At 41.6% G+C, this 14,542-nt stretch overlaps 1 protein-coding gene across 2 annotated transcripts in view; it reads right to left on the reverse strand.

Annotated features, from left to right (window-relative positions):
- IFFO2 (intermediate filament family orphan 2) overlaps positions 1-14,542 on the reverse strand; it is a 58,004-nt gene that overhangs the window by 17,114 nt on the left and 26,348 nt on the right. For both annotated transcript variants that reach the window (XM_075906468.1, XM_075906467.1), the window contains exons 2-4: positions 4,620-4,680; positions 3,691-3,786; positions 274-414 (exon numbers count right to left, since the gene is read on the reverse strand). In XM_075906468.1, coding sequence (XP_075762583.1) covers positions 274-414; positions 3,691-3,786; positions 4,620-4,680 — 298 coding nt within the window. The remainder of the gene's footprint in view (positions 1-273; positions 415-3,690; positions 3,787-4,619; positions 4,681-14,542) is intronic.

The raw sequence follows: 14,542 nt of genomic DNA on the forward strand, positions 1-14,542 counted from the left end.
TATCACACCAAGCTTTAATAGTATTTTTCAAGGGGCATTCTGAAGACTTCCTATAAACTCTGAAGTCTTAATACTTCAGCAGAGTATGTGGATCATTGCTGCAATTGGAAACAGATTTAGAACGAAAAGAAGTCTATTGGAGAGAAATTTCAAAAGAATTTGAGAAAGTTGGATGAAGTTTGAGCCTGGCCCAAACTCCCCAACATTCCCTCTTCTCTCCCCCCTCCCACTGCCATCTTGTCCTGCCCTAGAGAAAATTCAGGGCCTAATCACCTGGAATATCTTGGAAACGTCTTCAGAGTTGCGCTGCTGTGCTACATCGCACAGCTTAGCTGTAATATCGATTCGCCGGCAGATGTCCATGTCCACCTTCATGGCCTTTTCTTGGATCTTTGTGTCCAGATCGGTCATGGGCTGCAGGAAGGACAGTAGTGGATTATCTTCTATTTTTATACAGTTTAGGAGAGAAGAGATACCCACAGTATCTCTATAAACCCAGAGCACATCTTTCTTACACCACACTGAGCCTGTTCCCCAGGGAAAGGCAGCACAAGGACAGTCTAGATTAGACACTACTGGAATTAACACTTTCAAATCTGATTCCAATAAATGCAAATGTAAGAATGAACACTAGCTACTGAGATATTCAGTCCCACAGCAAAGATTCCTAGAGACCCAGCAAAAGTCAACTTTTATGGACTCAGTGAAGGTTTACAATGGGGGAAAATCTGAAACATGTTTAAGAACAAGGTGTGGGATTTGATACTTCACTTTTACCCATTTCAGATAGGAAATTAGCTTTTCATTTTAAAGAAAATTTAGTCAGATTCTGCGCTGAAAAAATTGTACACCAACTTCAACGTCTATCACAAAAAAAGTTAGAACAGGACTAGATCTATAGAAGTTCATGTGAGTTTGATACAGAGCAAAAGATATACCCTCATGAATCTGTCTTCTGTCCCAGTAGAGAACTGTATGCCACTGCATCACATCATGCTGCACATCAGACACAAGGGCACTATGTCGGGAGAGCAGGGAGGACCAGCAGCCAAGTTTACTATGATGACACAGCTTTCTTTTCTTTCTGTTCCCCTGATAAGGGAGTGAGGGGAAAGTACTTGGATTCTGTACATGCCTCTCACTCCTGACTAGTGAAGGGAGGAGGCAGAGGAGTAATTTACAGAATCCAAGTACTTTCCCCTCGCTCCCTTATCTTCAGGGGAACAGGAAGAAAAGCAAGCCATGTCCCAGTATGCATGGCTGCTGCCCACCCTGCTCTCCTGAAACAGCGCCCTTGATTAGACGGACATTTATTTATATTATGTAGCTTCTCCTTCTCCCCCATAGGCAATGTTGCTGCATGACTGCGAGATGCTCTCCATTTACAACAGTAGAGTTTCTGGGATACAGAACTCGCCCGAATGCAAATCATAGCTTGCTTTTGCATAATATTTGAGAAAATACTGAGAGATGTGTATTACCCTATAAGCCACGAGTGGGGAAACCTATGGCCTGTCTGGTTCTGGCCCGTAAGGCTTGGCTTGCCCTGCCTCCATTCCTGTGGTGGACTGAACCAGCACATGGGGGGGTTGTGTGGCTAGAGCTCCAGTGCCGACTCCCTGCTACAGGGGAATGGAGGCGAGAGCTCTGAGCCTCTCAAGCCAGATCCAGACAAGCAGTGATTGGCATCCAGCTTGCAGGCTCTGCCTGGCGGAGGAAGGAAACAGTGCTGTGCCGGGAACTGCAGCGCAGGGAAGCTCTGCAGGATTGGGGGGAGAAGAGTGATTGCCAGGTAGGCACCACCATCCTCTGCCTCCTTTCTGCACCCTCTCCTGTCCAAATCCTCCAACCCCAGCCTGATCCCGCACCCTCCCTCCTCCCCACACTACAACCCCTCATTTTTGGCCACATTGTAGTCCCTGGGGGCCCCCACAAAATCCACTAGTCCCGGGCCCCCAGAAGAGCCCTAGAGCCTGGAGGGAAGACATGAGCCTTGGACCCCCATGGGATTGGAGGAGGAGCGGAGCCCTGCTGCCACCAGTTGCATTTTTCATATCTTATTCTCCTAATTATTAGACGGGGGCCATATCCATGAGGATTTTTCTGTGGGTCAGTAACCCCTGAGCCAAAACGTTCTGCACCCCTGCTGTAAGCACTACTTTCCAAGAGGAAATATGTTTACAAATAAAACCTTTCTGATTTACTTAGCAATTCCTCCCCCCCCCTGGTCCCCCCCCCCACACACACACACACAAAGTATACAAGTAGAATAGGGAAGGTTGGGGAATTGTTAAATCAAAGTTTGGGTTCAGAAAAATGTCTACACAAAAATGAAAACATTTAACTAAATGGTCTATCAAAATTTTTGTCATTCTGTTTTTCAACAGATTAAATAAACCTCTTGCAAGTCATTTAATTAGGCTTTTTTGCGTCTTCAATTATATAAAAACAGTTACCACTTGCCCCAACAGCTTTGTGGCCTTCTCTACCACTCTATTTACATCTAATTTGCAGAGCTCAAACAGGCTGGAGGAAGCACTACCTCCCTCTATCCACTCTAATTTTCTATTGTGTGTGACAGATACGGCTCTAACAAATAGTTCACACTGACTACCTTTCCCATACTTGAAGAGCTCTAAGTAAACTTGTCTCTTCAATCAACAGAAGAGGAGTCAATAAAAGATTTTACCTCACCCATCTTGTCTCTCTAAATTGCTCTCCTTCAGACTGTATTTAATCCAGCAAATATTTCTTTTCTTAATGAACCATCCAAAGAGGTGGTCAGCGAACTGCTGAATTTTATAAGAGTAGACCTAGCAGCCCTGAGAAAATGGATGGGACTTCAGGTAGCAGGTTCCGCAAGTTTGCATCAGACCAAGAAAATTCTTATAAAATTACAAATGGATATGCATCATGAATAATCATAGCTACACTGCTGGCATTCACTACTCAAAAGAAGCCAAGTGTACTTTAAAATCCTGCTCTTTCATCTTGCACATTTTCCACTCACCTATATTTCAATAGTACTCCTACACACTGATTGATTATAGTCATAGCATATTGTCTAACTGAAGTGAAGTTCTCAGAACTACCATGTGCGCCCCCCCCACCCACCCCCCCATCTTTGGGAGAAATTATAGACTCAGAGAACTATGGTAGAAACCCAGAGATATACACAGTTTATAAAAGTTTTCTAAAAGGTGACAGCAGCACTGCAGACAAATCCATATCCAATGACACAGAAACTGAGATAGTCTCTCTAAGAACCTTTCGCAAAGGTAGAATTGGGAGAGCCATTTTAGATTTCCTTTTTTATAAGAACTGCTTGTATACCTATAATCAAAATCCATCTGTATAATAAGAGTACCGATGGCTGCATAACGGCTGAACTTTTACCCTAATAGCATGTGGCTGCAAGTTTGTATGCCATTATTGCTAGCTGGTGAAAAGGGAATGGGAAGTCAAGGTTATGGGCTAAGCAGCAAGTTAATGCATCTCTACACAGACCAGACAGGAAGCAGGGGGAGGGTGATCTGTCTGATGCATTAGATCATAACGGCAGCCATAATACTAACTACAAAGCAGCACTCATTAAGACCATAACCTTTTTATGAATGAAGCCATTTGCATGACAGGAATAGATTTCACAAAAGCAGGTGGGAATAGGCCACTATTTCCCAGGGTACTTACATCACTCATCAGACCCTTAAAGACAACAAGCTCTGCTTTCAGCCGCTCAATCTTTTCATGTAACTCTTCCTGGAGAGCTTCAGCTTCTTGAGCATTCTATGAGAGACAGAGAGAGAGTCAGTGAAGAGCTATATAAGTGGAAGCATTTACTTAGCTACAAAGTTTCACAAATATGGAAAAGAGCTGGTATGGAATATTGGCTTGAGTCTACCTGTACCAACCTCATTAGCCCCACTGCTACAAAAATGCAAGTGGCGGGAGGGGGGGGGGCATGAGTGAGTTTCAAGACTGGCTACCTTGCTGCTCAGCCAAGAGTATAATGAGAGTGAAGAAGAGGAGAATATTTAAATGGAATATGGTCCAAAATTTGGGTCATAGCTGCATATTTTCCCCTACTTCAAATCTGAACACTAGATACTTACAACGTTAAGAGAAAAAAATTACAAGGGCTGGTTTTGTTCTGTTAAAAGGGTTCTCATAACGATTAGATAGAGGCTAATGGTTTGGGCTATTGCAGCTGAACACTCCAAACAAGTACCCTTTTACCGTCATTAATTTAGAGACTGCCATCCACAAACAACTGATACATGATTTACATCCCATTTCTTGTATATGCTAAAGAAAAAAAGATGCATTGCTTGCAGATTGAACTAGGTGAATAGAGACATTCCTCTTGTTTCACTCACAAAATTGAGTATCAAGCAACCTAAGGTTTCAAATATTAACAGCTTTATCCAGAGGATATAATTCAGATGCCATAACTACAGGATTAATTAATCCAGTCAAAGTATTACTTTTAAATGATCAGATTAAAGGGGGAAAACCTACACTATACAAATATTTTAGCTCATGAGTTGGAGGAATCGGGGAGGGGGGGGGGGGGGGAGAGCAACAGTACTAGGAAAGTCCAAATCCCACTCATAACCCACCTCTTGAAGGGTTTCTACCGTAGACTCCAGACTCATTCGCTTTGCCAGTTCCTCCTCCCATCTGAAAAAAACGATTTGCAGACAGAGATTAGATCAACATTTCTGGTATAATTTATTCCAGTCAAAGATCTTATTCTACCACTTGTAATAAAAAAAAAAATCAGTTATTGTAGGCGTCAACTGGAAAGCTTCCCTCCGTCTCAGCAACATGTGCACGCACACACAAACTGCCAATTTTCAAAGTAGTCATTAGAGTTAAATTAGCTGACCAGTTAACACTATTTTCATGTGGACATATATAAAAACAGAACACTTCCACTGCAACAACAATAGGTTGAAAATCTAGACAAGTCAGCAAATGTAGCCCTATAAACCCCTGAGAATATAAGTCTTTGTCTTGACAATCTTCAAATAACTCTATTTTTTTCCAGTCATAGTATAGTTCCAAGCAGAGGATCTATGCTGCAAGGATGTCCTTAATGCTTTATAATACATAACATATATGCCTCGTTACTGTCACATGCTAGAAGCACAAGCGTGGCATTAAGGGAGTTAAAGCTTTCCATCTGTCTCAGATTGGTGAGCACACGCTATTTTAAAAAGAATAGCATTTTGAGGAAGGCCACTACAGAAAGTTTTTTTGCACACTCCATCTCATCAGTGCATAGTTATGAATCAAAACTCTAGTTCCCAAGCACAGGAAATGGGGAGGTGGTAAGTGACAACAAGGTGTTTGGTTGTCCAGGAGAGAAGAAGAGATGAAAATTGTTTAACATTACCACATGTAGAAAACGCTAAAGTCATAGAACTAACTTAGTTTTAAATAGCTTAGTCTATTTTTGCCTAAGTCTTGTCAGTCAGTACTTTAAATATACTTTGATGCTAGTGAATAGGACCAATTTAGGATGTGATATTGAGTATAAATATATACAAAATGAATATTTCTGTGTGTAAATTTATAGACCTGGTCTGTCAAATTTAAGGCCTATTAAATAGCAGCAGCAAGTTCATAAATCTGAAAAATACTGTTGTTTGTGACATGTCTGACAAAAATAAACAGGAGAAGCACAGGAGGTCAGCAAGAAAAAAAATAGAGCACAATCACTGAAGAAAGCAAGTATGCCAAGAAGTCTGTCACCAGGTTCAGATCCAGTCCTTTCCAATTGCAACTTTCTGAAGAAGATCTTGGTGTTGTTGGTTTCATTTATTTTTAAAATGCTAATTGGTAGTACTAATTTAATAGATACTATCCTTTCAGCTGATATCCCACATAAATCAAAGGAGGTTTGAATTAAGCAAGATGCCTTTTTAGCACCTCTCTCCCACTTAAGTGTTTTAACACTTCTATGTTCTCGTTTCTTTTTCAAGTTTTCCCTCTCATCTTCCATGTCTTCTGATGAAGACTATTCTCCTTTTAAGCCCCTGTATCATTCTTGATGGTCACCAATAATTTCCCTACATTTATCACATATCATATGGTATTGGTGGGAAGTACTCCACCAATAAGCTTACCCTCCATTTCTTTTCTGATTTATCCATTGCAACTCATCTACCAGGTGTTCCTATTCTATTCAAATCATTCCTAATTATTTCACACACACCAATTTCTTAAGACTTAAAGATTTCGTCACCCTACTACATGGTTTTATGTTCTATCTAGTTTGCAAACAACCCAGTCAGGTCTAATAGGAATACAGACTTTGTTAGGTCAAGAGAAACAGTTGCTTCATTAATGGCCGATATGCATCAGTCCTGAAACAGAATTCCATTTTCTCCACAAAGACTCATGTTGCATATCTGCAGCTTTTCATCATTTGCTACACCTTTTCTGCAATTTAGGCAACCCTGAATCAACTAAACACTGATTATGTTTCCATTGATCAAAGAGCAATTAGAGTAAAAAGTTTTTTTTTTTTTTTTAAAAAGTCCATTTTATTACAGAAGGTGTACATTTTAGTACACCACCTTTTTAATTGAGAATTTATTTTTAAACAGGATACCTAGTAAATTTTGAATGCTGTATGATAATCCTAATCTAATATAAACATTAAGGCATTTGAAAAAATTTAAGTCTGTGCCCTTTTAAGGATATATTCCAAAGTTATATATTTAACCCTACAATTTATAACTGACACTTTAATGTTGTTGAATTATGACTCCATCTCTGAATTAATGTGAAAATATCTAGCAGTCATCTCCCAGTTCATGTGCTGAACAAAGTATTGTAGAATTATGCAAGGTAAATTCTGGAGAGGATGGCATCAAAGTTGCTTTCCTTCAGTGGATTTTAACATTCACAGGATTGCTGTTTATCCCTTTCCTTGGGCCAAGCTTGTGCAACTATTCTTGAAGAGAAACCGTTCTACCCAATGCTCCTTATTCACTCAGGTTTAATAAAAGCAGAATCTTTATCTCTGGAAAATTTGACTGAAGCATTCCTGGCTCACTAAAGTCAATTAAGCCTCAAAAAGCAGTAGCTTCATTAGGCAACAAGGGATTCTCCGATTTAGAATAAAGCTTCTTTTTATAGTTTAACAGAAGCTTGGCTTCTGGCACGATCAGTTAAAAGGAACCAGGGTCCACTGACTTAGTCAGCTAAACATTCAACTGAAAGTTTCCGTTAAGTAATCCTATGGAATGCAGCAGGTCATAAAATCTGCTCAGACCTTTCATTCAAACCAACCCTCTGACAATGCCTGGGAATTTGAAAGCCTAGTTATAGTGTATTACTGATTGCTACCATTAAGAAATTTGCTTGCACTAATTCAGTAAATACTGTCTACAAAATGACAAACATTCCTGTACTTGCTAAATATAACAAGGAATACAAAGAAAGTTATTTTTGTTCCCATGAAAATAATTGTACAAGTAAATCAGAAGATGAAACTTATGGATGTAGAGTTCTACCCCCAAAAAATATTTATTTTAATCCAAATAGGATAGGATTAGCAATGTTCCAATGAGAGGGTGTGCGCATTTTCTGGGTCACTTTCATAACCTTGCCAGCACAGTGTTAAGTCTTCCAATATGAATAATTTCACCATATTTTCAGTTTACAAAAGAATCCTGAGAAGGTGACTGGATTTTATGGGATGTTTATGTCACATTGAACAACTCTAAATTCACATACTGTATCATGGGGGGGGTTCTCAAACTGGAGGTTGGGACCCCTAAGAGAATCAAGAGGTTACTACATGGGAGTCGTGAGCAGTCAACCTCCATCCCAAAACCTACTTTGCCTCCCATATTTATAATAGTGTTAAAAAAAGTGTTTTAACTTATGGCGGGGGGAGAAGAGGAGAGAAAAATCACACTCAGACTTGCTATGTGAAAAGGGTCACGTGTACAAAAGATTGGGAACTACTGCTGTTTCATAAGTCCCACCACAGATTTTAGTAGATATGTATTTCAAATGCTGTTGAATGCCAAAATTGATCATTTCAGAAGGGAAGAACAAAGGCAGATGTGGGTGTGCTGCAGTTTTCAGTCTTAATGCATTAGAATATTATACATTCAGGTTGCATTAACAGCAGCATTGACTAGGCCCTGCACCATAGGTAGAACCTCTCTTGTCCAGGAATCTCGGGACCTGAGTGGCCCCAAACAATGGAGTTTGTTAGACAAGGGGAGGTTAAGCTCCCCACTCAGCTGTAGGTTGTGCTCCCAGCTAGGGCTGTGCTCCCTGCCACTGCCTCCAGCCCCCCACTGTGCCAGCCCTGACTGGGGCTACATCTCCCACCGCACCAGCCCCGGACAGGGGCCAGCCCAGATGCCTCTAACCCCAGCCAGGGCTGCACCCCACATGGCACTGGCCCAGGTTGTGCGCCCAGCTGCCGGCCCCACTAACACCAGCCCTGGCTGGGGCTGCACTCTTCACCACCAGGCCCAGCCAGGACTGCACTCCTGACTGCCAACCATGCTGCCTCCAACCCTGGCTGAGGCTTTGCTCCCCACCCCCAGTCCTGAGAGAACTTCTGCTGCCACCACACCAGCCAGAGCTGCATTCCTGGTCGCTAATCCCGCTCTGCTTCCGACCCCAGCTGGGGCTGGACTTTGCTGCCAGGGCCAGGGCTGTGCTCCCCACCATGCCAGTCCCGTTGGGGATGCTCTCCCCACTGCCAGCCCAAACCAGGCTGTGCTTCTGAATCTGACCAGTTGGGGATCTCTGGTCCAGCAATGTCTGTGCTTCTCCCAGACCACAGACCCTGATTTTAGAGGTTCAGCCTGTAATGCAGGCTGACTACATTTACTCTTCCCCAGTCTCTGCAGGGCAGAGATACACGGCACAGTAGCATAGGAGAACTCTCCAATATGTAATTGAATGCTCAAGTGGTACAGAAGGATGTTCCCAATAGTTTTTTCTCTGCCAATGATTTATTGCCAAACACACTGAAATAGTTAGTTTGGAATTTGTATTTGCCATAAATATTTTAGCTTTCCTCACCAATGTGCTATTTGCATTTAGGCTGCTAATCACATGTAAAAGTAACTTCATTATTTTTTCAAACCTCATTTGGTCATCTCAACTTCTGGACTGTGACTGCTTAATATTAAATTCACTACCTATAATATGGTTCCCTTCTGCACTAAGGAAGTGTCATATGGTTTTAGTCATTCATACTGCATTGCTGCCAGTATGCTGTCAGTTGTGAATACAAGATAGTGTAACTAGATATTAGGAAAACTGCAGTGAGCTGCCTCAAGAGATCTGAAATTTTTTACTTAAATTGTGAACATAGCTATATTTAGGTAGAGTTTTAACCCATTATTTGCATTCACGCCAAACACAGTTCTGCAGGAAAATATATTTTTGGTAAATATTACATCCCTATATTTTTTACTGATTGTAAGCCCAAAAAGCAAGCAAAATGCTTTAGCTTCCATCCTCAAAGGTTCAGTCATTCTGGAAAACAGTCAGAATTATCACTCATAATATATATACAGCCTATGGGGTAACTTCCATCATTCCACAGCAATCTCACTGTTTTAGTTTTTCCATCCTTATGCCATAATTTAATTGCATATCATGGAAAGGAAGCATACAGCTCCCATTCTTTTAAGTAGAAACTCAAGATAATTTTTGTGGAGACTGAAAGAATGCCATCTTTTAAATAACTGATTATTAAAATGTCTTCATTGTATACTTATCCATTTCTCCAAGAGAAACAGTGGTAGTTTTTATCTAAAGTTATTTTTTCTTCTGAAAATAAATCAGGAATTATAGTAGAGTCTGACAAATCAGGGTCCTCATCAAAATCATTGATCAGTACAGTCATCTTGCTCTACACCTCAGAATGCATTCAATACTGCCACGCTGGTGAGTGATGTAATGCCTGGAAAAATTGTCAGAACTGACATCTGGAAAAGAAAAATCAGTCTATTTTCCCCACCACTCAATACAAACCTCTGAGACTTTTGTTTTTTGGGGAGGAGGGAAACAAGAAGGATGAGAAGGATTTAATTGAAGATTAAATCCTCTATTGATGCTTCCAAGCAAATTAGATGGTGTCAAAAAATCATTCTGTATTTGCAGTAGCACACATTTTAAAGGACTTTGGGGAATTGCTGCTATTTTACATTTGAGTATAGCAGTAAGCAAACAAAATGACAGCATACCTTTGGAAAGGTGCTAAATACTGTGCAGTTGGTGCAGAGCAGACATATGAAACATACAGAGTAGTAATCCACAATTTTATGCTAGCCATTCTCTACCCCCTCACTCTTTTGCTTCTAAGCAATCTGGTGGACTCTGCATGTAACAGGAGTTACTGTGAGAGGCCTATGAAAATACTTCTGTAGCACTTCAACACATATGTTGTTTCTTTCCCTCTTCTCCAGGGAGAGAGAGGAGAAAGCCAGCCTGCTTAATCAGCATCACCTCTGCAATATAAATGAGAGTCTTCCTGGCAGAACTAGAGTGGGAAAGCAAATCAGCTCTTCTCACTGAAGCACTGACGTTTGCTGCTCTGAAGAAACAGGGGTAACAGGAATTACCAAGACAATAATGCACAGAAGGGAAGTGACTACAGGCAACCAGGTCCTCACATTTGTGCTGCAGGATATTAACTAGACAGCTGCTTCTGACCGTCTCAAATATAAAATTAGTTCTTGGCTTAAACACCAATTCCTATGATTTCCAGCTGCAGCTAAAGTAGTTCTCAGAGCTGGAGAGGCAAATGTTGCCAACTTAAAATGAACATACCGACTGAGCAAAGGCTATTGCTAGTCTAGACCAAGGCCACTAGAATTGTTAACATAAAATTCAGAAAGCACAATTTCAGCATTGACTATACTCTTTCCCTTCTCCCTACTGAAGGCAGGCATTTCAATGTTATGACTACCTTCCACATTCACAGATTTACAGGCTCCTATTATAGTTATTAGAACATGAAGGGCCAGTCAAGATAAAACTAAGGATACATTCCCCTTTTTCCCAGATGCAACATTACATTCCAAATGTATTCAATCACTGCATTTTCAAGCCTCAAGCTGCCTCTACAATCACGTGATTAGGAATCTTACATAGCTTGGCAGAAAGTGAAAAACTGTGTGCCTTTTAAGAAAGGGAGCAGCTAAAGTATGAAATCTTGAACTAACAAAATAGCAGGATGCTGAGTAGCCTGCAAAGAACTAACACTGCTTTTATGATACAGCTGAGTCACATTTCAAACTTGTGCTTCCTTAGAAAAACAGAACAGTACACAAGATTATCATCAACACTTAGATGAGCTACTATTCAAAATAAAATGGGTGGAGACATCAAGGAAATTTAATAGTACCCAGTGTAAATTTCTCTAAGCTTCTACTACTCATAACTTTCATTGGAATTAGACTGAGACAGCCATACCAAATCTTTAACAAACAATTCATAACTAAACCAGCTTCCCGCTGTGGGGATCAACAAGCATAAGCAATGTGATCTTGCACCGTCTCTTTACTAGTATGAGCATACAGAGTTTAGGTAGGATTCAGAGTGGTAGAGGAAACTGCCTTTTATAGCCAGATTGTCAAAAGCACTCAGTATGTTGATAAGCCAAAAGTTCCCCCCCCCCAAAAAAAAAGGGTAAAAAAGTATTCCTTGTGCATCATTACATAAGAATTACTATTTAGTCAAATGAATTTCAAATTAAAAAATACCTTTCATTGATATGAAAAAATGTAGCAAAGAAACACTGTTATAGGATGTTGTGAAGACGAAAAAAACACTGTAAATTATTGAGACTTTTCCTCTGTCCTTCCATCTCTATTGGGTACCATACAGGAATCTTGCCTGAGCTTGATTATTGCTATGCTTTCTTGTTGTCATGGTACATGGGAGAACATAAAAGAACATTCCTTTAAAGTACAAACGTTCACCTAAACACTATTATTATGCTACCAATGAAAATACTGGCTAGAAAAGCCTGACAATTAATTCTGACTTAAGAATTCAGTTCAGTGCCAATGCCATTTCACAGGACAGGAAGCATCATATAAAGACAGAAAATAAGAAACACTCAAAGATGTCAATATTTCATTTTGGCACATGAGACACGCCTACTATTCCTCATCCTTCATATGTTAAGACAGCTCGATGTCTGGTTGGCGGTCCACTTCAAGCGGAGTGCCCCAAGGATCGATTCTAGGGCTGGTTATGTTCAGCATCTTTATTAATGACCTGGATGGGGGGGAGGGGGGGATGGACTGCACCCTCAGCAAGTCTGCAGATGACACTAAACTAGGGGGAAGAGGTAGATACGTTGGAGGGTAGGGATAGGGCCCAGAGAGACCTAGACAAATTGAAGGATTGGGCAAAAAGAAATCTGATGAGGTTCAACAAGGACAAGAGCAGAATCCTGCACTTAGGACAGAAGAATCCCAAGCATTGTTACAGGCTGGGGACTGACTGGCTAAGTAGCAGTTCAGCAGAAAAGGGCCTGGGGATTACAGTGGATGAGAAGCTCAATATGAGTCAACAGTGTGCCCTGGTAGCCAAGAAGGCTAAGGACATATTAGGGTGTATTAGGAGGAGCATTGCCAGCAGATCTAGGGAAGTTATTATTCCACTGTATTCGGCATAAGTGAGACCACATCTGGAGTATTATGTCCCGTTCTTAGCCCCCCACTATAGAAAGCATGTGGATGCATTGGAGAGGGTCCAGCAGAGGGCAACCAAAATGATTAGGGGGTTGGAGCACATGACCTATGAGGAGGGGCTATGGGACTTGGGCTTATTTAGTCTGCAGAAGAAAAGAGAGGGGGGATTTGATAGCAGCATTTAACTTCCTGAAGGGAGTTTCCAAAGAGGATGGAAAGAGGCTGTTCACAGTAGTGACAGAAGGCAGAACGAAGAGCAATGGTCTCAAGTTACAGTGGGGGAGGTCTGGGGTGGATATTAGGAAAAACTATTTCACTAGGATGGTGGTGAAGTACTGGAACTGGTTACCTAGGGAAGTGATGGAATCTCCATCCCTAGAGGTTAAGTCCCAGCTGGGATGATTCTGTTAGGGTTGGTCCTGCTTTGGGCAGGGGGCTAGACTCAATGACCTACTGAGGTCTCTTCCAAGCCCTAGGATTCTATGATGTGCCCCACCTATAAGGACAAAGATGATCAAAATGTGCAATCTATACCAGGTTTAGTTAATTACACTTGAGATGTTGTAGCCAGACACAAAACCCCATCTTGTCCCCCCCCCCCCCAGAGAGCAAGAGAAAGGCAGTCAGCCTTTGATGCCCTGGGAACACAGGTTTGCTGCCTGTCCCTGACTCTACCATAAACAGAAACCAGACAGTAAACGGGCTAGCTGATGACCCGGGGCCTCCCGTCGCCCTGATGGCTAGTACCAGTAATTGACACGCCTGCACTGTCCCAGGAGAGGAATCTTCGCCCATCACATACCAGAGGTGCCCATTGTCTGCATTTTCCCAGGTGTAAATTATGCTTTGCACCCTTCGTGGGAAACTTGGCATTCAAAGCCATTTTTCCTAATTGGCCACTTGAAACCAGGAAGAAGCCTACATGACCCAAGGGGTATAAAAAGAGGTTCAGCAGCCCACCCCATTTGAGCTCCAATCATCTATACCTGCTGGCAGGTATTGATTGTCTCCCGAGGTCTGTGGGACGCCCAACCTCGCCCTACTTCTTCCCGAGGGATTGAGAGAAAGACGCTGGCCACGCCAAGTCTGGAACGCAGGGGTGAGAATATACCTGCTATGTGTCTATTTTGCATGCATTTAATAAGAGCTCAGAGAACCAAAAAGGTTTCATGGTACCTGTAAGTGACTTATTAGTGTAATTTCTGTCCTGTCCTTTGTAGTGTCTGTGTTATCTGTAACACAGTAGTAGCATTTAACAACTAAGTTTACCCTGTAACAATAAAATAGTAACTGTTTAAGCTTTAACCTGACTCCTTCAGTTGCTGTAACAGAACCAAGCACAATTTAAAAGAACTTCAGCCGGTCATAAGGGTCTCACTGCCCTGACCGTCGGCTGACAGATGTTGCCCAAAAAAGTGTGCATTCAGCGGTCACAAGTTAGAGACACATTTTCCTCTCTCGTGGCAACATCACTTGTTCTTCTGTGGTTTTGCACCTTTTAACGCCCATACTTTGTTCAAGTATACTCTGGCAGGGCAGGCCCCACCATTCGCTAATGCTGGCATGAGATTTGATGTTTAGCATGTTCAAGCCCAACCAATTTAATTGTTTGAGATTAGTCATAGCAATCTCATACTCATTTTCTGTGTGGGTCTGCAGAAACATGCCCATTAAACTAGTCTCCCCACATTATCCGGTGATATCTAGGTATTGCCACCATGGTTTATAGTTGTGGTTACGATACACTGGTTTCGATTCTCATTGGCATAATGTCCCAGCAGTACCACAGACTTATGATGCCATTGGAATCCAGTTTGAAATCCAATGTTTGGTCAGAGAAAGACCAT

The sequence above is a fragment of the Pelodiscus sinensis genome, chromosome 23 (assembly GCF_049634645.1).
Source record: "Pelodiscus sinensis isolate JC-2024 chromosome 23, ASM4963464v1, whole genome shotgun sequence".
Classification (NCBI taxonomy): domain Eukaryota; kingdom Metazoa; phylum Chordata; order Testudines; family Trionychidae; genus Pelodiscus; species Pelodiscus sinensis.